The 23,415-nt window shown below is 48.6% G+C and overlaps 1 protein-coding gene and 1 long non-coding RNA gene across 6 annotated transcripts in view; one reads left to right on the forward strand and one right to left on the reverse strand.

Annotated features, from left to right (window-relative positions):
* SEMA6B (semaphorin 6B) overlaps window positions 1-23,415 on the reverse strand; it is a 261,480-nt gene that overhangs the window by 57,124 nt on the left and 180,941 nt on the right. For all 5 annotated transcript variants that reach the window (XM_053294577.1, XM_053294579.1, XM_053294576.1 and 2 more), the window contains 2 exons: window positions 9,901-10,030; window positions 8,178-8,304 (listed from right to left, as the gene is read on the reverse strand). In XM_053294577.1, the coding sequence (XP_053150552.1) occupies window positions 8,178-8,304; window positions 9,901-10,012 (239 nt within the window). In that variant the 5' untranslated portion in view covers window positions 10,013-10,030. The remainder of the gene's footprint in view (window positions 1-8,177; window positions 8,305-9,900; window positions 10,031-23,415) is intronic.
* On the forward strand, window positions 5,814-6,823 carry LOC128344458 (uncharacterized). The gene is made up of 2 exons (XR_008315863.1): window positions 5,814-6,062; window positions 6,431-6,823. It is a non-coding gene; the product is annotated as an uncharacterized LOC128344458 (long non-coding RNA).

Consider the following 23,415-nt stretch of genomic DNA (forward strand, 5'->3'; position numbering starts at 1 on the left):
AGATATCGGGCGGCAGGGTGCCGCCCGCTTCAATCTCCTCTGGTGCGGGCTCCTCGGCTCGTATCCATCGGGGCGGCAGGATCGCTCCCAGACCCTGCCGCCCCCTCCAAGTTAAGTCCCCCTCGGCTGGCGGCCGCCCCCTGAAGCTCCACAGAGGCCCCCCGCCGCCCCCTTCTTTCCAGAACTACCCCCATTACCAGAGGACGGCAGGAGAACTCCCTGCCGTCCCCTTCCCCCTTGCCGGCTGGGCTGCAAATGGCTTCTAGGAAGCCTTTCGCGCACGTGCGCGAAAGGCTTCCTAGAAGCCATTTGCAGCCCAGCCGGCAAGGCGAGTGGACGGCAGGGAGCTCTCCCGCCGCCCGCTCGCTAAGGTGCTTACTTTAGCGAGCGGGCGGCGGGAGAGCTCCCTGCCGTCCGCTTGCCTTGCCGGCTGGGCTGCAAATGGCTTCTAGGAAGCCTTTCGCGCACAGCGCGCGAAAGGCTTCCTAGAAGCCATTTGCAGCCCAGCCGGCAAGGGGGAAGGGGACGGCAGGGAGTTCTCCTGCCGTCCTCTGGTAATGGGGGTAGTTCTGGAAAGAAGGGGGCGGCGGGGGGCCTCTGTGGAGCTTCAGGGGGCGGCCGCCAGCCGAGGGGGACTTAACTTGGAGGGGGCGGCAGGGACTGGGAGCGATCCTGCCGCCCCGATGGATACGAGCCGAGGAGCCCGCGCCAGAGGAGATTGAAGCGGGCGGCACCCTGCCGCCCTATATCTTCAAGAAATACGGGATTTTACTGGAAGGGGTGAGTAGAGCCCCCCCCTGTTTTGAATAGAACCCCCCACCCCAGTGCCAGACCGGTTCCGTGCACACCCCTACTGACAACGCAGGGACTGTGATGTCGAAACACAGGCAGTACGGAGGCACACTTAACGGACACATAGTGACACTGTTGTAGCGTGTAATCTGGAAAGCATGTAGGGGGAATTTCCTAACTGCAAAAGCTAGACAGTGGAACAGCCTGCCTCATGTAGTGGTGAGCTATCCTTCTCTAAAGGTTGGATGGCCATCTTTTAGGAAAGCTGCACGTGGCAAGGGGATAGACTAGAAGACCACCAAGTTCCCTTCCCAAAAACATTCTATGATCCTATGACAAAAGCCCCTGTCTGCAGCTTGCCTCGAGATGGAAAGGAGGAGGCGTTTTGCAGACTTCCGTAGGTTAGGCTGTGCCTGCAGCAGACAGATCTCCACTTGCAGCAAGCCATGCTGGGACAAGAAAACAAGGACTATCCTTCCTTTGAAAACATACATACACACCAGCTGTAATTCAAAGCCATTTCTAGCAGAATTCACAGCTCCAAAACTGTCTGCCATTGCAACTCTCGGCCAGCAGGGGGTAGCTGTACCAAACTGTAGCTGCTCATACTGTGCTTTGGCCCATTTCCCCATCGAAAGGCAAATGGGATTCCAGATCCCCAGGTGGGTGGAGTGAAAGCACCTGGAAGCGGGGTGGGGGGGCGTGATGGCATGGCAGAGGAAACACAGAAGGTGAGGGGAGGTTTAAAGGGGAGGAGAAATGGGTCTTGTGGTAGCAAACATGAATTGTCCCCTTTGCTAAGCAGGGTCCACCCTGGTTTGCACTTGGATTGGAGACTATTTAAGCACATTGTAAGATATTCCCCTTAGGGGATGGAGCTGCTCTGAGAAAAGCATCTGCCTGCTTGCATGCAGAAGGTCCCAAGTTCCCTCCCTGGCATCTCCAGATAGGGCTGAGAAAGACTCCCGTCTGCAACCTGGATAACGATAAACCTGTGTCTAACCTTCCCTTTTTTGGCAAGGTGATAGAACGTGCGGTGGTGTCTCAGCTCAGAGGGTCTTGGATGATACGGATTATCTGGACCCTTTTCAATCTGGCTTCCGTCCTGGATATGGGAGTGAAACTGCCTTGGTCTCTCCAGTTAATGACCAACGCCGGGAACTAGACAGGGGGGGTGAGTCCCTGTTGGTTCTGCTGGACCTCTCAGTGGAGTTCAATACCATCAGCCATGGTATCCTTCTGGACTGCCTCTCGAGTACGGGGACTGGAGGCACTGATTTGGCTTCGGTCCATTCTTGGGTGGGGATGGGAGTCCAGAAGGTGGTGCTGGGGGACTACTGCTCGGTTCCTTGGCCATTGGCCTGTGGGGTCCTACAGGGCTCCGTTTCGTCCTCCATGCTGTTTAACATCTACATGAAACCACTGGGAGAGGTCATTTGGGGACTTGGACTGAGTTGTCAGCAATATGCAGATGACACTCAGCAATCTCTCTCCTTGTCACCTGACCCTAGGGAGGCAGTGGAGGTCCTGAGGTCCAGGTCCTGGCTGGAGGCAGTGACAGGTATTTGAAGATGGCTCCCGTATACCCTTTTAGTCTTCTGTTCTCTGGGCTAAACATTTTCAACTCCTTCAACTCCTCCTAGGACTTGGTTTCTAGACCAATATTCCCTGCAGCAGGGATTCCCAGATGTTGCTGACTACAACCCCCAGCACCCCCAGCTCCAGTGGCCCTTGGCTGGGGCTTGTGGGAGTTGTAATCAACAACATCTAGAAATCCCTGTTGCAGAGAACACTGTTCCAGACCCCGCTCCATCTTTGTCGCCCTCCCCTCAGCCAGTCCCAGTTTATCAACGTCCTTCTTAACATGCAGGGTCCAGAACGGCCCACAGCATTCCAAGAGAAGTCTGGCCAACACAGAAGAGAGTGGAACTTCTCGTGATCTGGACACTTTGCTTCCATGAATGCAGCCGAAGACGGCATCCGCTTCATTAGCAGCTGCAGAGCTGGCAACCTGCCTGCCGCACAAGATACATCATGCAGCTATCCCCCCGAGGTCGGCCCACAGTTCAAGCTCTGGCCTGCCCTGGGCATCTCTTGGGACCCGAAGGCTGGACGGCATCCCTTTCCAAACGGCATCCCTCACCCACAGACCAGTAAAAGCTTCCGCCAGAGGCGGCTCGCCAATGAGGCAACCGTCTAGGGCAGACTCTGTGGCCTCAGGTGGCAAGCCTGTGGACATCCCACCATCCTGTACCTCACCACCTAGGGTCGTGGCCACACCTGTCTTGCTGCTTGCCACTTGCTACCTCTGCCGCTTGTCACCATTTCTCATCTGGCTAGCACAGCGTTAGGCAGTTGGGAAATGGTAAAGGGTGGCACCTGGTGCCCTGGTGCCAACCACGCCCCCTAAAACCAGCATGTTGGCATCTACGCACAAGCACAGCGTGATGGAGACCAGATCGACCAGCTGCTGGTGGACCCAGTGAGCAGCAAGGCAGGCAGAGGACAACCCCGGGCGATGGGGGAGTGAGGCGGGATGCCCTGGGTGGCGCAGGTGCCCACTGCAGGTGGTGTGGGCACTCGGGCCAGCCCTGGCTTCAACTTTCCCCAAAGGTGTCTGAAGCAAAACTGGGAAATGGCGCTTCTGCACAGATGTATGAAAGCTCCAGGCTGGGCGAATTGAGGCACTCTGTTTACAAATGGTACAGCCACGCTTCATTACCCCACCATCCGATGCGCGCAGCCTAGAGTTTAAAAGTCCCATTAAAAACATAAATAGATAAAAATTATATACCCAGAACGGGATTTATGATGTGCAGTCTCCGGGGGTGTGGGCAGGGGAGAAGAGCGGAATGGAAAGGAGGCAATGGGAGAGAAATGCCGGAGGGCACTTTGGCATTTCGGGTTTCCCCCAGCATATATATGCTGGGGGGGGGGGACGACCCAAAGATTTCTCCCCTAGAAAGGAATTCAGTGCCATATCACCCTATTTGTCGAGAACATTCCAAAACTGGCTTACCTACCGGACATGTGAACTATAATCATTAAGAATATTTACACCCTGTTTTTCAGCCAAAAAAGATCTAAAAGTGGTCTACACAGAGAAAGGAATACAATTATTTCCTGCTAATAATGGTTTCAGAAAGATGGCCAAACTAGCTCCTGAAATTGGTTTCAGGTTGTTGAGGGCCCCCAAATAAAAGAATGGCAGGCAGGGATTTCGCCTTAGAATAACAAAATGTTAGAGCTGAAAGGGACCTTGGAGGTCTTCTAGTCCAACCCCTTGCTCAGAGCAGAAACTGCTACAGCATCTCTGACAGATGTCTATCCAGTCTCTGTTTGAAAAGCTCTAGCAAAGGAGAGCCCACCACTGCATGAGGCAGGTTGTTCCATTGTCCAACAGCTCTTACAGTCAGGAAATTTCCCTAATGTCCAGCCTAAATCTGCTCCCTTGCCATTTCCAATGAATAAGGATCACAATCCTTAATCCACCTGTGTAAGCCTCTTTTCTATTGGGTTTGGCTAACAGGAAGGTAGATTTTGGCTGCTGAACTTTAGGAGAAACTACTAAAAGGGCTCCAACAATCGAACCAAATACCTAGAGGGGTCTTTTCTGTGTTTCTCCCCCACGCCCTGCCTCTGCTGGGTCTGGCACTGGCACACTCCAGACAGGCAAGGGAGGAAACTGAGGAACAGCAGGACTGTCCATGCAAAATGCAGTATGTGCAGGTCAGTGGGAAGTATCTTTATGCAGAATTTATTCTAAAAATACACACACCCACACACCACATTTTTGCAAATATAACCTATGGGTTATACAAGATTTTGCATTGTAGGGGTGCGGGAGGGGGGTTGGCAAATAATTAGGTGAGTGCAGGGTATACAAGGATGTTGCTTTTCTTTTTTCCTGTTTTTAACATAAGCAACAATCAGCTGCTATCTCTGTACTTATTCAGGAGGAGTGGATAACACAGAGCAAATGCAAAGGGTGCTGATAATTCAAGGGTCTTTAAACATAACCAGTGATCAGTCGTGGATTATACTTGTGGGCGGGTTAAACTTGCAGAAATACGGGGTGTGTGTGTGTGTGTGTGTGTACATACATACACTGATGGATGGATTACGTGCCGTCAAGTCGGTGTCGACCCTTAGCGACCACATAGATAGATTCTCTCCAGGATGATCATACATACTTACATATAAATACACACACATATGGACAGAGAGAGTGTGTCTTCAGAGGTAATGGGTGAAAAATATGGATCATTGGAGTGGAGGGGGAGGGAAGGCACTCGGAGGCATAGCTTGTGTGGTAGAAAAGCCTGGTTTTTGTGAAAGCACACGGGGACCTGTGTAAGGAGAAGAGAGCTGGACTTGTGGTAGCAAGCATGACTTGTCCCCTTAGCTAAGCAGGGTCCACCCTGGTTGCATATGAATGGGAGACTAGAAGTGTGAGCACTGGAAGATATTCCCCTTAGGGGATGGAGGAACTCTGGGAAGAGCAGAAGGTTCCAAGCTCCTTCCCTGGCAGCATCTCCCTGCCTGCAACCTTGGAGAAGCCGCTGCCAGTCTGTGAAGACAATACTGAGCTAGATAGACCAAGGGTCTGACTCAGTATATGGCAGCTTCCTATGTCCCTATGACCCAGGGAGGCATGATTGACTAACTTGCCACATTAATTTCAATGGGACTACTCATAAGTAATTTAGTCTGGCTGTCAGTCACTGTGTCCGAGGTGCAGGACACATCCAACAGTACACGAGGCCTCACTTCAGGCAGGATCTGTGTTCTTTTATGTGAGGGGAATTATGGGCATGGATCTATCAGGGAATTAGGAAAGATAAATGCAAGCATGCCCCAGAAAGGCTATCAGGGAGCCTCAAACACCTACCCCCCCCCGCCTCGCCAAACTTGGCCACCATCGCTAATTTATCTTGTTTTCCGTTTTAGCCATGGATTGCAGGTTGCCATGGCAACGCAGCAGGCCTCAAGCTCAGCCGCACGGTCTGCTTGCTTGAGATGCAGGCAGCACGGGGCCCCCTTTGTGCTGGCGGACCCCTTGGTCCTCCCCCTCCCCATGTTGGGCGCCTTTGACCAGATTTAACACTATGCTTAAAATGGTTCTCGGGCATTGCTGGTTCTTGCAGAGGCCTGTGAGGGTGATAAACAGAGGATTCGTTTGCCTCTGAACATGTGCAGAACACCTGCCCTTCCTCTCAACTTTCGCACCTTTCAAGAAAGGACCTTGTGGCCAAAGTGTGTAATTCTGAGTAGGTCTGAGCTCTGACACTTTTCTGACACGCGGAAACAATTTTTAAAATAAAAGGATTCTATTGGGCTATATTCCAGGCTGCTACCCTTCTCCGAGCTGTAGGCAATATTTAATTTAAACTTAGTCTTGATTCCTAGAACCTGTTTCCGTGGCCATGGTTCAGTTCTGGAATATGTTGGTATCTGAGCATGTGAAGAGTGCCTTTCTTTCACTACTGAACAACTCTATAATTCACTCCCCTGAGAACAGGGAAATATTCTAGAGGAGCAGCTGAACAGAAGCAACATGTATACTTTTTATTTTATTTTAACATTTTAATGTTTTAAAATGTATTATATTTACTGTTATTTATTTATTTTTTTGCAGAAAGGTACATGCGAAAACCCATCTCCCCTTAGAAGTCCATAATGCTGGGAAAAGTTGAAGGAAAGAGAAGAAGAGGACAACCAGCAGCAAGGTGGATGGACTCGATTACGACAACAATGAATGCCCCACGGAGAGACCTTAAAGGCCAAGTGGAAGACAGATCATCCTGGAGAGAATCTATCGATGTGGTCACTAAGAGAACACCGACTTGCTGGCACTTAATCAATCAATCAATCAATCACAAAGAAAACAAACAACAAACAACAATGTACAACTCAGCCCAGAAACCAATAAAACATGTCACTGTTTCGGATTATTATTTCACTTTACCCCTCTGTACTTTTTTCACATTTAAATAATACAATTATATAATAAAAATAGTTTTCAACCTTCCAGGTTTTGTATATGCTGGTTTTTCCAGGGCTGAGAGAAAGTTCCCTTAAGCCCCAGAACTCCTTGTGATAGGAAACACTGATTATTAATCACTTCTAGGACTTGATATTTATTTGCAAAATGGGGATGAGAGAAGACCTTCATTGGGCCTCTGAACATGGCATAGTAATTTGCCCAGTTCTGAGATCCACAGCATACTTTGTGACAAAGAATTCTGACAGCTGAAAGCTTGTATACTAACCCCAACTTAAATTGGACTGTTAATTTTTTTCCTAGCAAGATTCCTGTGCCCTGAACAGCTGCATGATAGGTAGAGATATATTAAGTGCTAATGGAAATAAGAGTGAATTAATTATTTTCTGGCATAGAGATAATTCACCCATTGAATTTCTGCCTATTGGAAAGCTTTAAATGCGCAGAAATAAAAAGTTGGCTGGGTCACCTTAACTGAGCTTGATACAGGCTTTCAGATCTCACAGAACTCTTTGTGATAGAGCCTTCTCTTCACTATTTCTTGTTCCTTGTCCATTTAGGGTTGCCTGGTCAGAATGCAGTAGAGTTAGAAATGCTACAACCGGCAGAATTCCCCCACTATGAGACTCTTAGATTTGGGTTCTAGACCCTGTCCCACAGTCCGACTCTTGCCTCTGTTTATGTATGTTTTGATCAGAGTGGGGAAATGACTTGACTAGCAAGCCAGAAGTTTCCAGTTCGAATCCCCGCTGGTATGTTTCCCAGACTATGGGAAACACCTACATCGGGCAGCAGCAATATAGGAAGATGCTGAAAGGCATAATCTCATACTGCGTGGGAGATGGCAATGGTAAACCCCTCCTGTATTCTACCAAAGACAAGCACAGGGCTCTATGGTTGCCAGGAGTCGACACCGATGCGATGGCACATATTATTATTTTGACAAACATACTGACACTTAAGTGGCTGAAATATTCATGAACATTCTATGCCATCAGACTAGCTCAGCCAATCAGCTCTAGAGGCTTCACTGCCACAAGTGCAATGCAGCATAGATAGAACCTCCACCATCAGTGGCAGTGCTGCTCTGACTACCAAAGTTTGGGGGCAGGAAACAGGCTGGTGATCTTGTTTTCCTTTAAGCTTCCCAGGGGGATCGGCTGACCAGGGCTTTGACTCTGACCTACAACAGGCAGTTCAGACGTTCATTATAAAAATCTAATTTTTAGAACTCAAAGCTGTTCTTCAACTCCAGTCTGGTTGCACCACAAGTAGTCGTGAGTCCAACTCCTGAAAGATATGCACTGCACTTTTGAATGCTCAGCACACACCAATGATGGACAGAGAAAATGGGAACACAAGTAGGATTTTAAGCTATTACCTCTCTCCGATGTACAATGTCCTGTTGAATGCCAGCATTCGCTGGATGTTCAGCCTCTCTGCCCCACCATCTTGGCTGGAGAACCGGCCTATCCCATTGCCCACGAAGACTGAATACTGTTTCACATCTGTGGGGAGACGAGGAAGGAGAGGGGTGTTCTGGGTGCTTCTCAAATCCAACCTCTATATCTGCTCCCCGTGGCCAGAGTGAACCAAGAGCCAATGTATGGTGGACTGGACAGAATGTTGGGCGTGGACGAGAAAGGTGTGGATTCAAAGTCCTACTCAGCCATGAAGCTCACTAGTTGATTTTGGGGGTTTCCAAAAGTTGGGGGGGTCCCAAAGGCCATCTAGTCCACCCCCTGTTCAGTGCAGAAAATCCTGAGCTAGAGCATCCCGAACAGATTCTCATCAGTGGGGATACAAGCCCCTGCTTCTAGACCTCCCGTGTGAGAGAGCCCACCACCTGCTATTTATTTTATTTATTTATTTTTATTTTACATATTTTTATACCGCCCAAAACGTATGTCTCTGGGCAGTTTACAAGAAGATAAAAACAAAAGTAAAACATTCGTTAAAAACAAAAACAAGAAATTTAAAACACAGCTATTTAAAATTTTTTAAACAATATTCTAAAACAACATTAAAAACAATCAAAACAGTATCAGTTAAAAGCCTGGGTGAACAGATGTGTCTTTAAAGATTTTTTTAAAATTGTCAGAGATGGGGAGGCTCTTATTTCACTAGGGAGCGCATTCCAAAGCCTCGGGGCAGCAACGGAGAAGGCCCGTCCCTGAGTAGCCACCAGACGAGCCGGTGGCAAATGCAGACGGACCTCTCCTGATGATCTCAATGGGTAACTGGCTCCATTCTTGAATTGTTTTTACTATTAAGATGTTTCTCCTAATACTCAGCCAAAATCTACTTGTTGGTAATTTAAGCCCACGAGATCTAGGGCTGTCCTTTGAGGCATTGGAGAACAAGTCTTTGCCCTCCTCTCTGTATTTGCTCTATCTCTTCAGAGAGTCAGAATAAGAGAAGGTTGGAAGGGACCTCAGAGGTCTTCTAGTCCAACCCCTTCCTGCTTGGAGCTAGAATCTGCTGCAGCACTCCTGACAGATGTCCAGACTTTGTTTGGAAACCTCCAAAAGAGTGATGTAACGTCTCCTCAGTCTTCCCTTCTCCATCCTACACATACCCATTTCCTTTAACCTTAAGGCTTGGTCTCCAGAAACCTCACTGTCTTTGTTGTCCTCCTCTGAACCCATTCTGATTTATCAATTGCCTTCTTAAAGTGCGATGCCCCAAATTAGACCCAGCACGCCAGATGAAGTTTGAGTAATGCAGAATAAAGTGCAACCATTGCTTCTCATGACTTGGAAATTTGGGTTTTATGAATGCTGCCCAAAATCACATTCGCCTTTCTTGCAGCTCCATCACACTGTGGGCTCATGTTCAGCTTGTGATTAACGGCAATCCCAAACAAGTTGGATTCATCTTTCAGTGTAAGCTACCTTCTAGAGCAGCGATGAAAATAAAATGAAGGGAACTATTTACACAGCCCTGAACTCTTTGGTGGTGATACAAATTTAACAAGATGGCAAATCCAGGCACATGCATTCCTATATATAGCTCATACTTCCCCCATACCAAGTCAACTTGTTCCTCCATTGCAACCCCAGATCCATCCCAACAGAGCCAGATCCCCCTAAATCTTCACTTACAGTCTTCAAGGGCCACACTGATGGGGCCAGGTTCTTCGGGGAACAGGCCGTGGGTTGCCCCTTCCAGCAGCAGCAGCATGAGCGGCATGTAGGTGGGGCTCATGGTCTCCATGGGGAGTGCCCGTCACACCTGCAAGGGTTCAAGGCAACAGAGGAAGATTAAGACATTTCCCGACTAATGATCGATTTGCCTCATTTAATTACACACACACACACACACACACACACACACACACACACACACACACACACACTCTTTCCCCTGCTTTTTCTATAATTACTTATACAAAGCCATATTCAGATATTATGTTACATAGGAACATGGGAAGCTACCTTATACTGAGTCAGACCCTTGGTCCATCTCACTCAGTAGGCAGCGGCTTCTCCAAGGCTGCAGGCAGGAATCTCTCTCAGCCTTATCTTGGAGATGCCAGGGAGGGAACTTGAAACCTTCTGCATGCAAGTTTGAAGGTGCTCTGCCCAGAGCGGCCCCATCCCTTAAGAGGAATATCTTACAGAGCTCACACATGTAGCCTCCCATTCAAATGCAAACCAGGGCAGACCCTGCAGAGCAAATGGGATAATTCATGCTTGTTACCACAAGACCAGCAATCCTCTGGTTGTACATGCATATTTGTGTGCGTGCATGCACATGCAAGGTGAAGGGAAGACCCTTTGGAAACTCTGAAGTGGTCTCCGAAGTGAAAGGGGGCTCCTTCACACAGGCCTACATGTTAAAACATCCCCTGCTAACTGGGCAAAGAGGCACCTTTTAACATGGCGATTCTCTTTTATTTAGCAGGGGGAGAGTAACTGACCCTATCCACCCCCAGCACAGTAGCTCCAGTGAGAGTTGCTGGTGCCTATCTCATGTTTCTTTTTAGATTGTGAGCCCTTTGGAGACAGGGATCCATCTTATTTATTTATTATTTCTCTGTGTAAACCACCCTGAGCCATTTTTGGAAGGGCGGTATAGAAATCAAACAAACAAACAAACAAACAAACAAACAAACAAACAAACAGAAGCAGAAATTAGGCTCCATTTAATTATCTAGAGCAATTTGTTTTTAAACTCTGATCTCTCCTGGTCCACAGAATCCCTTGTGTTGCCACCAAACTCCAACCAACAGGCCTCAACCAACTTCACACGCCACCCCATAGGATTGGTGCTCCCCAGATCCAAAGAAATCCCAACTTCTTCCTACACAGACACGCTGATGAGGTTAGCATTTAGAAGCAGAAAAATGTAGCGAAAGGAAACTAGTCGAGACGTGACAGCGATTTAGAAAACCATCAAGGGGGCGGAGAGAATGAATAGAGAGAAATTATCCCCCCCCCTTCTCTTTTACTCTCTTTCAAAAGACCAGAATGCAGAGCCATCTAATGAAATCTGTAGATTGAGGGCAAACAAAAGGAACCATTTCATCACGCAATACACTTAGGGAATTCAGAGATCTGGTATTTGGTATACGCTGGGTGCTTTGCGCTCATTACTTATAGTGGTATCTCATTCTTGGAGTGTTTTTGATAGATGACATGCCGTAGTATTTTATAGATTTCCTACCTGATGACTGTCAACACATCTAAGGTATTGAAATTCTTAAGGCAATCTCACACAGCTCAAATTTAGGAACATAAGAAGCTGCTATCTACTGAGTCAGGCCCTTGGTCCATCTAGCTCAGTACTGTCTGCACTGACTGGCAGTGGCTCTCCAAGGTGTCAGGCAGGAGCCTTTCCCAGCACTCCCTGAAGATGCTGCCAGGGTCTGAATGCAAATCTACCGCCCCATTCCATCCGCAAAAAGTGGACTGGTACTCTGTTGCGCCTAAGGGCAGGGGCTTAAGAGCAGGATATAACAGCCAAGACCTGAACTGCAGTCAGGGAGACCGCAGAAAGGAGGAGTAACTGGCTGCACCGGTTGGCTGCCGGGCTTCCTCCTTCGCATGAACCAACAGGTTGAAATTACAAGGAAGCAGGGGCATAATGATAGGGGGGGCAGGCAGGGCACGTGCCCTGGGCGTCACTCTGGTGGGCCACGTGGGGGGGGCGCCCAAAAGTGGCATGCCCCCGACCCCCCCCCCCCGGATTGCGCGTCGGTGGCGGGTGGCGGAGGGAGTGAGCGCGGCGGTGGTGGCGGATCGCCGAGTGCGGCGGCAGGGGGCGGTGGCGGGGCCTGTGTGGGAAGCGACACTGGGCCAGGCGGCAGGCCTCGGCGTCGCTCTGCTGCACTCGGCGATCCGCCGCCGCCTGCCACCGCCGCACTCAGCGATCATCTGCCACCCACCACCGCTGCGCTCACTCCCGCCGCCGCCCGCCACTGACGCGCGATCTGCCGCCGCCCGCCACCGACGCGCTCACTCCGGCCAGGGGGGCGCAGGTATGTGGGCGGGGGGAGGGCGCAATTACAGGGGCAGAGCTTGCCCTGGGCGCCGTTTCCCCCTGTTACGCCTCTGCAAGGAAGTAGATTCAGGCTAGACGTTAGGGGAGAGTTCCTGACTGTAACGGCTGTTGGTCAGTTGAACAATCTGTCTTGCACATTGATGGGTTCTCCTTCATTGGAGGTTTTTAAACAGAGGCTGGGCAGGAATCTGTCAGCGATACTGTAGCGAACTCCAGCACTGAGCAGAGGGCGGGACTAGAAGAACTCCAAGGTCCTTGTACTGCGTACAATTCTGGTCACCACATCTAAAAAGGGACATTGTAGAACTGGAAAAGGTGCAGAAGAGGGCAACCAAGATGATCAGGGGCCTAGAGCACCTTCCTTATGAGGCAAGGCTACAACACCTGGGGCTTTTTAGTTTAGAAAAAAAATGACTGCGGGGAGACATGATAGAGGTCTATAAAATCATGCATGGTGTGGAGAAAGTGGATAGAGAGAAATTCTTCTCCCTTTCACATCACACTAGGACCAGGGGTCATCCCATGAATTTGATTGCCAGGAAATCCAGGACCAACAAACAGAGGTACTTTTTCACACAATGCATAATCAACTTGTGGAATTCTCTGCCACAAGATTTGGTGACAGCCATTAATCTGGATGGCTTTAAGAGGGGTTGGATAACTTCATGGGGGAGAGGTCTATCAATGGCTACTAGTCGGAGGGCTGTGGGCCACCTCCAGCCTCAAAGGCAGGATGCCTCTGAGTACCAGTTGCAGGGGAGTAAAACCGGTAGAGAGGGCATGCCCTCAACTTCTGCCTGTGGCTTCCAGTGGCATCTGGTGGGCCACTGTGTGAAACAGGATGCTGGACTAGATGAGCCATGGGCCTGATCCAGCAGGGCTGTTCTTCTGTTCTTCTGTCCCTTCCAACTCTAACATTCTGTGATTTTATCACTCAACCAGGTGCCATGGCCTAGCTACCTTATTTGGGAAGCACAACCGAGATACTGTACAGGTGAAACTCGGAAAATTAGAATATCGTGCAAAAGTCCATTAATTTCAGTAATGCAAATTAAAAGGTGAAACTGATATATGAGACAGACGCATTACATGCAAAGCAAGATGAGTCAAGCCTTAATTTGTTATAATTGTGATGATCATGGCGTACAGCTCATGAAAACCCCAAATCCACAATCTCAGAAAATTAGAATATTACATGAAGCCAAGAAGACAAGGATTGAAGAATAGAACAATATCGGACCTCTGAAAAGTATAAGCATGCATATGTATTCAGTACTTGGTTTGGGCCCCTTTTGCAGCAATTACTGCCTCAATGCGGCGTGGCATGGATGCTATCAGCCTGTGGCACTGATGAGGTATTATGGAAGACCAGGATGCTTCATTAGCGGCCTTCAGCAATTCTGCATTGTTTGGTCTCATGTCTCTCATCCTTCTCTTGGCAATGCCCCATAGATTCTCTATGGGGTCAGGTCAGGCGAGTTTGCTGGCCAATCAAGCACAGTACACTGTATACACTGTATACTATACCTGTGGCCGGCCACAAAGACTGGCAAGTGGTGGCAGCGAGCACGACAGGCCGCAGAGGTGGCACTTGGTGTGGCGGTCCCGCCGGTGGGACAAGCCGCGGAGGCGGCTCTCAGCCAGGCGGTGCCAGAACCAGCTGCCGAGGCTGCCGAGACCATGGGAGAGAGACTGGGGTGGGAGGGAACCGGGCGGCGGGACTTTCCTGTTCGCTGCCCGGGAGGAGTAGCAGCGGCCTGGTAAGTAGAACTTTTTAAAATGCAGGGGGAGGGGGGAGGGGGACAGGGGGGAGGGGGAGTGGGGCAAGGGGGAGGGGTAGGTCAAGAGAGAGTGGGGCAGTGGGAGGGCAGGAGAGAGGATCGGGGATGGGAGGGAGGGCAGGGGAGAGACTGGGGCAGAAGGGTGAGAGGGAGTGGAGAGTGAGAGAGAAGGGTGGGAGGGGGAGGGCGGGCAAGAGAGAGTGGGGTGGGAGGGAGGGAAAGAGAAGCAAGAGTGTGGGGCAGAAGGGAGGGAGGGAGAGTGGAGCAGGAGGGAGAAGGGAACAGCCAGCTCCAAAGAGCACACAGATGCTCTGTGTGGGTTGGCTAGTATTGTTTAAATTTTTTTTTAATTGTGCTTTAAATTTCTTGTTTTTGTTTTTAACTAACTTTTTAATGTTTAATGCTTGTTGTAAACCACCCAGAGACGTAAGTTTTGGGCAGTATAAAAATATGATAGATAAATACATAAATAAATCCAACCTCTGTCACATTTAACGCTGGTTTCCTGTTACATGTGAATGTGGCCCTAGTCTCGGATTCAGGTAAATACAGTAGTCATGCCCCCTTGGTTGCCTGTTCTGGAGAGGCCTTAATGCTACAAGGAGGTGCCACATCCCTCCAATGCATAGCACTAAACCAGCAGTGGTGGTACCAACCCTCCGTTCCGTAATGCATTCACACTTTGGGATACTTCCTGTTAGGCTTTTTGTCTTGCCTCAGCCATCACTGCAAAATAATAATAAGAAAAAAAATTGAACATTGCTTGCAACCAGAGTGCGCTTGTAATCCTGTGTGTGTGCAGTTCTCTGTTGGATGCAGAGTGCACTGAATTGCTTTTGGTAATTGAGTTGCTGTAGGGAGCGCCTGTGAGGAAGAGACTTTGTGAGGAAAAAGCAGGAGGAGATCTTAGGAACATCGGAAGCTGCCATATGCTGAGTCAGACCATAGGTCCATCTAGCTCAGTATTGTCTACACAGACTGGCAGAGGTTCCTCCAAGGTTGCGGGCACGAGTCTCTCTCAGCCATATCTTGGAGATACCAGGGAGGGAATTTGGAACCTTCTGCATGCAAGTATGCAGGTGCTCTTCCCAGAGCATCCCCATCCCCTGTGGGGAGAAGGTGTGGATTAAGAAAGAGGAGTTCCGGTCATCGTATCGCAAAGAGGACATTGTAGAACTGGAAAGGGGGCAGAAGATTGTAACCAAAATTATCAGGGGCATGGAGCACCTTCCTCACGAGCCACCTGGGGCTTTTCAGTTTGGAAAAGGTGACTGAGGGGGAGTCATGATAGAGGTGTATAAAATCATGCATGGTGTGGAGAGAGTGGAGTGGGGGAGGGAGGGATAGATAGATAGATAGATAGATAGATAGATAGATAGATAGATAGAGATATTTATATTTATATATTTTTTCCTCCCTCTCTCACAATACTAGAACCAGAGGTCATCCCATGAAACCGAAGGTCGGGAAATTTAGGACCAACAAAAGGACATATTATTTCACACAACCCATAATCAACTTGTGGAATTCTCTGCCACAAGATGTGGTGGCAGCCAACAACCTGGATGGCTCTAAGAAGGGTTTGGATAACTTCATGGAGGAGAGGTCTAACAATGGCAATGGAGGGCTGTGGGCCACCTCCAGTCTCAAAGGCAGGATGCCTCTGAGTACCAGTTGCAGGAGAGCAGCAGCAGGAGAGAGAGAATGCCCTCCCCTCTTGCCCATGGGCTTCTCAGAGGCATCTGGTGGGCCACTGTGGGAAACAGGATGCTGGACTAGATGGGTCATCTTGGGCCTGATCCAGTAGGGCATGAGTTTGGGACAAGAAGAGGAAGGGCAGAGATTGAACAGCTGAAAAGGAGCAGGGAACAGCAGCTTTCTGCTCCCTTCCAGCATCCTTCACTCAGCCCCCAAGAGTCGACCCCAGGAGTCAGGGAAATTGCGGCCTAAGAACTGCAGAGAAGCGGCTTCTTGAAGTATCTTGTGTGGATTACCAAAATCTGTCAGGCTCCTGGGGACTGGTTTGTTTTGCTGGATTCTAATAGTCTGAAGTGGGGTTTGGGTGCTTTCGTTTTTTGTTTTGCTTTAAATACATATTTGTATTATATGTGCAAAATGTTTGATTAATTGGGTTACTTTAAATCAACTTTCTTTGATTACTTTAAATCTTTTTAATGATTAAATTTGCCTCTAAACTCTTGCCTCTGGAATATAGGCTCTGGGAGATACAGGAGAGCGTTACATATGCACAGCTGAGCATCTTGGCGTTCAGGCCTGTGACTAGGCTGTGTATTCAGCGCGCTTCTTCCAAAATAATATAATTACAAAAAGAGCAATAGCTAGTCCCTCCCCCCTTTCGAAGGAGAGGTGTTGTCAACCCCAATTCTCACCTTTAGATGACGGAGAGCTTCAGGTGGTAATGAGATGAGTGTTTATGCGCCAGGCATACGGAAGTGTGAGAATGTCAAGGAAAGAAAGAGAAAAATAACAAAGAAAGGCCTCATAAAGTGAAGAAGTCCTAACTAGGAGAGGAGAGCTGGTCTTGTGGTAAGATAAAGGTAAAGTTTGCTGAGTCATATGGACTCCTGGTGACCACAGAGCACTGTGGTTTTTTCTTTGGTAGGTTTACCAGGAGGGGTTTACCATTGCCATCTCCCACGCAGTGTGAGATGATGCCTTTCAGCATCTTCCTATATCGCTGCTGCCCGATACTGGGAAACATACCAGCGGGGATTCGAACCGGCAACCTCTGGTTTGCTATTCAAGTCATTTCCCTGCTGCGCCATTAGGTGGTAGCAAGCATGAATTGTCCTCTTTGCTAAGCAGGGTCCATCCTGGTTGGCATTTGAATGAGAGACTACATGTGTGCTCACTGTAAGATATTCCCCTCAGGGGATGGAGTCACTCTGGGAAGAGCTCCTGCCTGCTGCTGCTTGCATGCAGAAAGTTCCAAGTTCCCTCCCTGGCAGCATTTCCAAGATAGGGCCGAGAGAGACTCCTGCCTGCAGCCTTGGAGAAGCCGCTGCCAGTCGGTGTAGGCAATACTGAGCTAGATGGACCAAGGGTCTGGCTCAGTAGAAGGCAGCTTCCTATGTTCCTAACTATGGTACAGATCTCAGCTTCATTTGTCACTGTTATTGAGTATGGGGGAGGTCTATTATTTCAAAGAATCTTTTCCTCCAACACTTATGCATTGCACACACACCCCCACCCCCACCAGCCAGCTGCAAACTAAAGGTACTAATTTTATTCTTCCGTTATTCACAAGCTATTAAATTTTCAGTTTGCAGATTTCACTTTGCCTTTAATGTCTTTCAAAGGGAAAATTACCAGCCGGCCATATGAGAGGAACCCGGTATTTTTTTATTTTTTATTTTTGCAAAAGAGCAGGCTGCATTGACTTTCAACATTAATTTTAACAAAAAACAATCCCTCATAAATGCGAGGGAGAGAGAGAGAGAGAGAGAGAAAATAAAATTAAAGGCGGTGCAGAAAGACAAATCTATAGCACTTCATTTGCATGTCAATTATCCAGAGATCGTTATCTCGGCCTGCACTGCCAAGTTTCAGCAGACAACTATAAAGCCGCCTGTTCGAGGCTGGGAAAGAGGGCGGCAACCTGACCTTAAGTGAGTTTATTTTAATCTCCGATCGCTTTGCACATTGGGGCGAATTGGGAAGGGCTCCCTTTTCAAAGCAAACCCGTCTATGGTCTTTTCTATTAAAATAAAAAGTATCACCGACAGGCGCCCGAAACTTAGAAGCAACCTTGAAAGAATCATGCCAGCTAGGGAACAGACTTCAACAGGTGCTGGGCATGTGTTCTCTGGACGATGAGAGTCATCAGAAGTGTACACCACCTGCGAGTTGGGTCTGTGCTGGCTCCCCGTGTGGGTGCCAACTTCCAGAGCAAACCTGGTGTGTGCCCCCACAACTCTGATTCGCACACATCAGTCAGTCTAGCTGGGAAAAAGAGATCGCGCTGTTGATCAGGCAGGTATTTTCAGGATCATCAGTTTGGAATTTGAGAATGGGGCCATAATTCAGTGGTAGAGCATAAGCCTAGCTTGTGGAAGATCCCAGGTTTAATCCTTGGAAGAATCTCCAGGTAAGGCTGGGGAAGGTTCTGGTCTAAAATTCTGGAGAGCCATTGCCAGCCAGAGTATATGAATACGACGAATATTTATATACCGCTTTTCAGCACAGGTCCCCAAAGCGGTTCACATAGATATAAATAAACAAACCAAATGTCTGAGCTAGATGGACCAGCTGCCTGACTCAGAAGATGACAGCTTCCTAGGAAACTGGGAAACTTCCTAGGAAACTTCTCAGGGCTTGATCACATGGTGGCACCCCAGTTTTGCTACTGAAAATACTCAACAGAGGAGGGAAGTAAGAAGTGGGGTCCCCCAGGGATCTGTGCTGGGACTGGTGCTTTTTAACTTATTTATTTATTTATTTATTCATTCATTTATTTATTTATTTATTTATTTATTTATTTATTTGAGACATTTAATATACCACCCACTCCGAAGACTCTGGGCGGTGTACAACAACAGGCAAACAGGCAACATTAAAAATTACATTACATTAATAATTAAAGATTATTAAAGAACTAAAGTAACTACCCAAAACCAGGAAAATGAACTACAGGGCAAAGGCCTGTAGAAAAGTCTTCAATAGCGATTTGAAGATCGGTAAGGAAGGGGCTTGCCGGATCTGTAGTGGGAGAGAGTTCCAAAGGAGCGGGGCAGCAACCGAAAAGGCCCTTTCATGGGTCCTAGAGCCCCGAACATCTCGGAAATCAGGGACCTACAGAAGGGCCATCTGAGCTGATCTAACCGGACGGGATTATTAATAAATGATATAGAAATAGGGGTAAGCAGCAAGGTGGCCAGATATTCAGATGATACCAAACTCTTTCAGGTAGTGAAATCCAAAACGGATTGTGAGGAGCTCCAGGAGGATCTCTCCAAACTGGGTGAGTGGGCGACAAACTGGCAAATGCGATTCAATATTAGTAAGTGTAAAGTGCAAGGACAAGTACAAGTGCAAATGCAAGTACAAGTGCAAGTACAAGCTGTGTGCAGAGAATGCATGTTCCGATCTGTATGTATGTACAGTTATTTACACTTTATGTGCAGCACATGTACAGCAGCACACTTCCTATCTGTATCCTATCTGCATTCCAGGGGCCTGTGCCCAGGTTCACTTACAAAACGAACAGATGTGCACATGTACAGCCATTCACACCAAAATATATACATCTACCGACAGACTTGTACAGATTAACGTCTGAATGGGAAAAGATTGTAAGCATGTTGAACATAATGTGTGAACAGGCCTGTAGCCTCAGCCAATTCTGATAATGCATGGGTGTGCATGATAGAAGCCTGATTCAGACGTTAAGGTGTATGGGTGTACAGATGCTTGTAAACTCATATATATGTTTGTGTGAATGTCTGTACCTGTGTTCACTTTCAAAGTGAACTTGGATACAGGCCCTAGGAAGTGCACGTCTGTACTTGTGTTCAACATAACATGTGAATGACTGTGCCTGTGTACAGATCTGTATCTGTGGACATTCAATGCATGAACGTTGAACGTAATGTGTGATAGGGATGTGCACGAACGGTTCACTGCGAACTGGTTTGCCTTGAACTGTTACTGCGGCCAGTTTAGAGGTTCGGTTCGTGACCGAACTAGATCCGATTCAGGCAAACCGATTCGCAGTGGTAAGCAGCAGCCAGGCAGGAGCAGTGAGAGAGGTAATAACCTCCTTACCCGGGTGGCATGGCTGCTGGCACCCACTGCTGCTCGTCCTCCTGGCATGGCCCCAAGCATGCTCTTCCCTCCTTTACCAAGTTTGGCAGCAACCTGGTAAAAGAGGGAGGAGCATGTTTGGGGCCACGCTGGGAGGGTGAGTACGCACTAGCTGGGTAAGGGGCTTATTGCCTCTCTCACTGCCCTGCCTGGCCACCTCTTACCATTAGGAGAGTCCCTCACCCCGTACTTGATAAGGGGAATCCTCACCGTATTCTCCTTTACAAGTACATTGGCCGCTTGAACCACCAAGATCAGCCAGACTGGACTGGACAGCCGATTCGACCGAACCGGTCCAGAGCAACGCAGCTTGGTTAGAATTGATTTGAATTCGAACCGGACTACGTTTGTTGGTTCATGCACACTGCTAATGAGTGAATGGGCCTAGAGGTATCCACATCTGTAGACTTGTTGTCTGCAATGATTTGAGGTGTACAGGGACAAAAGCTCAGATAGACTCAAATGTCTCACTTTCCCTTCAGAATTCTCTTAAAGGAGGGGCCTCCAAATATCCCCTTTCCCTCACAAACCTCCACAACTGCCACACTCTGCAGATATTTCCTCTTCTCACATCAGTCTTATGGAATCCTCAGGCCCGCTCACCTAGCTGTTACGAAAGGAATGAAGAACTCTGCCCACCTCTGCTCTTTTACAAAGTCCTCCATCTTTTCCGCCCCACTTCCCTTCCACCTGCCAGATGCAGCTCTCACATTTTGTCATCATTCTTCCTCCAAACTCTGCTGTGGTTGTACTAAGTATTGTGTCTGAAGGGCAGGGTGGGGCACAGAACAAGCTACCTCAGCGTGTGCAAGAACCAGTGATGGGTGAACCCCTTCCCCTCAACTCAGAGTTGGCTTGGGAGAACTGCCTTCCCCTCAACTCGGAGTTGGCTTGGGAGAACTGCCTTGCCTTCCCCTCAACTCAGAGTTGGCTTGGGAGAACTGCCTTCCCCTCAACTCGGAGATGGCTTGGGAGAACTGCCTTGCCTTCCCCTCAGCTCAGAACTAGCTCAGTATTTACAAGCCTTTTAAGATTTTTTTTAAAAAGAGCATATTCCCCCCACTGCTGAGAATCTGCACGCAGCTCATCAAGATGGCTCACTTGAGGGTCTCCTGGGCGCTTTCCAGTTTAGCCACTCAACAGCAGCAAAATGCTTCCGGTCAGGCAAATTGCTTCCAAAATGTAAACAGCAGGGGGAACAGTCTTGCAAAAACCAACAACCCCCCCGCTCAAACAGCAACTTTTAAACGCCGTATATGACATCATAGCACTATATCTCCGCGATTAAATTCGAAACAAGGCATTGGAAATATGAACGGCACCTTGCTGTCAGCGTAGGGACTGCGGTGTCACAACACAGGAAGTGTGGAAGCACACTTCCGAGATCTGACATGACCCTGTTGCAGGGTCTAATCTGGAAAGCACCCTGAGGTTCTCTAGCTCATGTTGGACTACAACTCCCATTCTCCCCAGCTGAAGAGGACATTTTTGTTTTGAGAAATATTCTACCATATGAGCCTTCCCCTCCTTTTTCCGAAGTGGTACAGCCCAGATACGGGTTTCCAACTTCAATGAGAACCAGAGATGCCTGTTTTATGCACCATTTTCAAGGTGATATCCTGGAAATTGGGAATATCTAATTGTTTGGGCTTGTTTGGGGCCAGGGAGATCTAGCCTCAGATTTAATGTCTAACTCTGGAATTCAGAAGGAAAACTTTCTGCAGACCTCAGCATCAACAGTCTGTGAAATGAGAAAAATAAAGAATTCAGTTTAGTGTGATGTAGTGGTTAGAGTGTTGGACTAGGACCGGGGAGACTCGAGTCCAAATTCCTGTTCAGACGTGAAACTCACTGGGTGCCTCTAGGCCAGTCACTTATTTCTCAGCCTGACCTACTTCACAGGGTTGTTGTGAGGATATACATAATGATGTATGCTACTCTGGGCTCCTCAGAGGAGCCCAGACTGACCTACCTCATAGAGCAGGGATCCTCAATGTTGGGCGCCCAGATGTTCTTGGACTTCAACTCCCATAATCCCCAGCCAAAGGCCACTGGGCCTGGGGATTATGGGAGTTGAAGTCCAAGAACATCTGGGGGCCCAACGTTGAGGATCCCTGTAGAGAACCTAAGAACAGCCCTGCTGGATCGGGCCCAAGACCCATCTAGTCCAGCATCTCGTTTCACACAGTGGCCCACCAGATGCCACTGGAAGCCTACAGGCAGGAGTTGAGGGCATGCCCTTTCTCCTGCTGTTACTCCCCTGCAACTGCTACTCAGAGGCATCCTGCCCTTGAGGCTGGAGGTGGCCCTCCGACTAGTAGTCATTGATAGACCTCTCTTCCATGAAGTTATCCAAGCCCCTCTTAAAGCCATCCAGGTTGTTGGCTGTCACCACATCTTGTGGCAGAGAATTCCACAAGTTGATTATGCGACAGGGTTGTTGTGAGGATATACATAATGATGCATGCTACTCTGGGCTTCTTAGAGGATCCCAGAATGACCTACCTCACAGGGTTGTTGTGAGGATATACATAACAATGCACAACACTCTGGGCTCCTCAGAGGAAGAGTGGCATATACTGTAAATGCATACATAAAATATGTTCAGGGCTGAACTAAGCCAAGAACTGCGTGCAGTTTTAAAGAAGTATATCAAAACTGATAGAACCATTGAGAAAGTGGGCTATGTTGAAGGAGGAGAAAGTGGCTGCTAAGGACCCAGGAGGAAATGCCGTGTTTCCCAGAAAAGTGTGTGTGTTGTTCCAATAACAAACATGGGTGGGAAATTACGCTTTGCCATGGCAGGATATCACCCGCTGGCATCTGGGGAGCATGCAACAAAGAGCTTGTCCCCGCCTTCCCCCAAATAGCTGCCTGCGTGTGCCAGTTCCTGGCTGGATCCCAGGGCAGCCCAAAACATCTGGTTGGAAGGAAACCACTGTAGCTTCTTCTCACTGGAGGGAAGGGGTGGGAGAAGCAGCAGCAGCAGGCATTAGCCTAACGGCTCACTTTCAAAACAAACAATGCAAAATCCAGACGAGGATGAGTCATGAATGTCTGGGAGGTGGGAGGGCCATGGACTGCGGCAGGAGTTCAGCCTCCTAAGAACCGCCTTCTAGCCAGATACCTCCGGAAAGCTCACAAGAGGGACACCTCTTGGTTCATGACCTCTGGAAGTCCAAGGAAGACTGCATCTGATCAATGAGGTTCTGTTTGACGGTCCATTGATAAGAGTGACCTCCAAGAACTTGTTCACTGACCTTTTTTTAACACACCCACCAGGGGTGTGTTAGTCAGGGGTTAGAACATAGGAACAGCCTTGCTGGATCAGGCCCAAGGCCCATCTAGTCCAGCATTCTGTTTCACACAGTGGCCTGCCAGATGCTGCTGGGTTCTCAAACTCAAGCTCACAAGAGGACAACTCTTGGTTCATGACCTCTGGAAGTCTGAGGTAGACTGCATCTGATCAATGAGGTTCTGTTTGATGGTCCACTGATAAGAGTGACCTCC

This window comes from Hemicordylus capensis, chromosome 2 (genome assembly GCF_027244095.1).
Source record: "Hemicordylus capensis ecotype Gifberg chromosome 2, rHemCap1.1.pri, whole genome shotgun sequence".
NCBI classification, from domain to species: Eukaryota; Metazoa; Chordata; class Lepidosauria; order Squamata; family Cordylidae; genus Hemicordylus; species Hemicordylus capensis.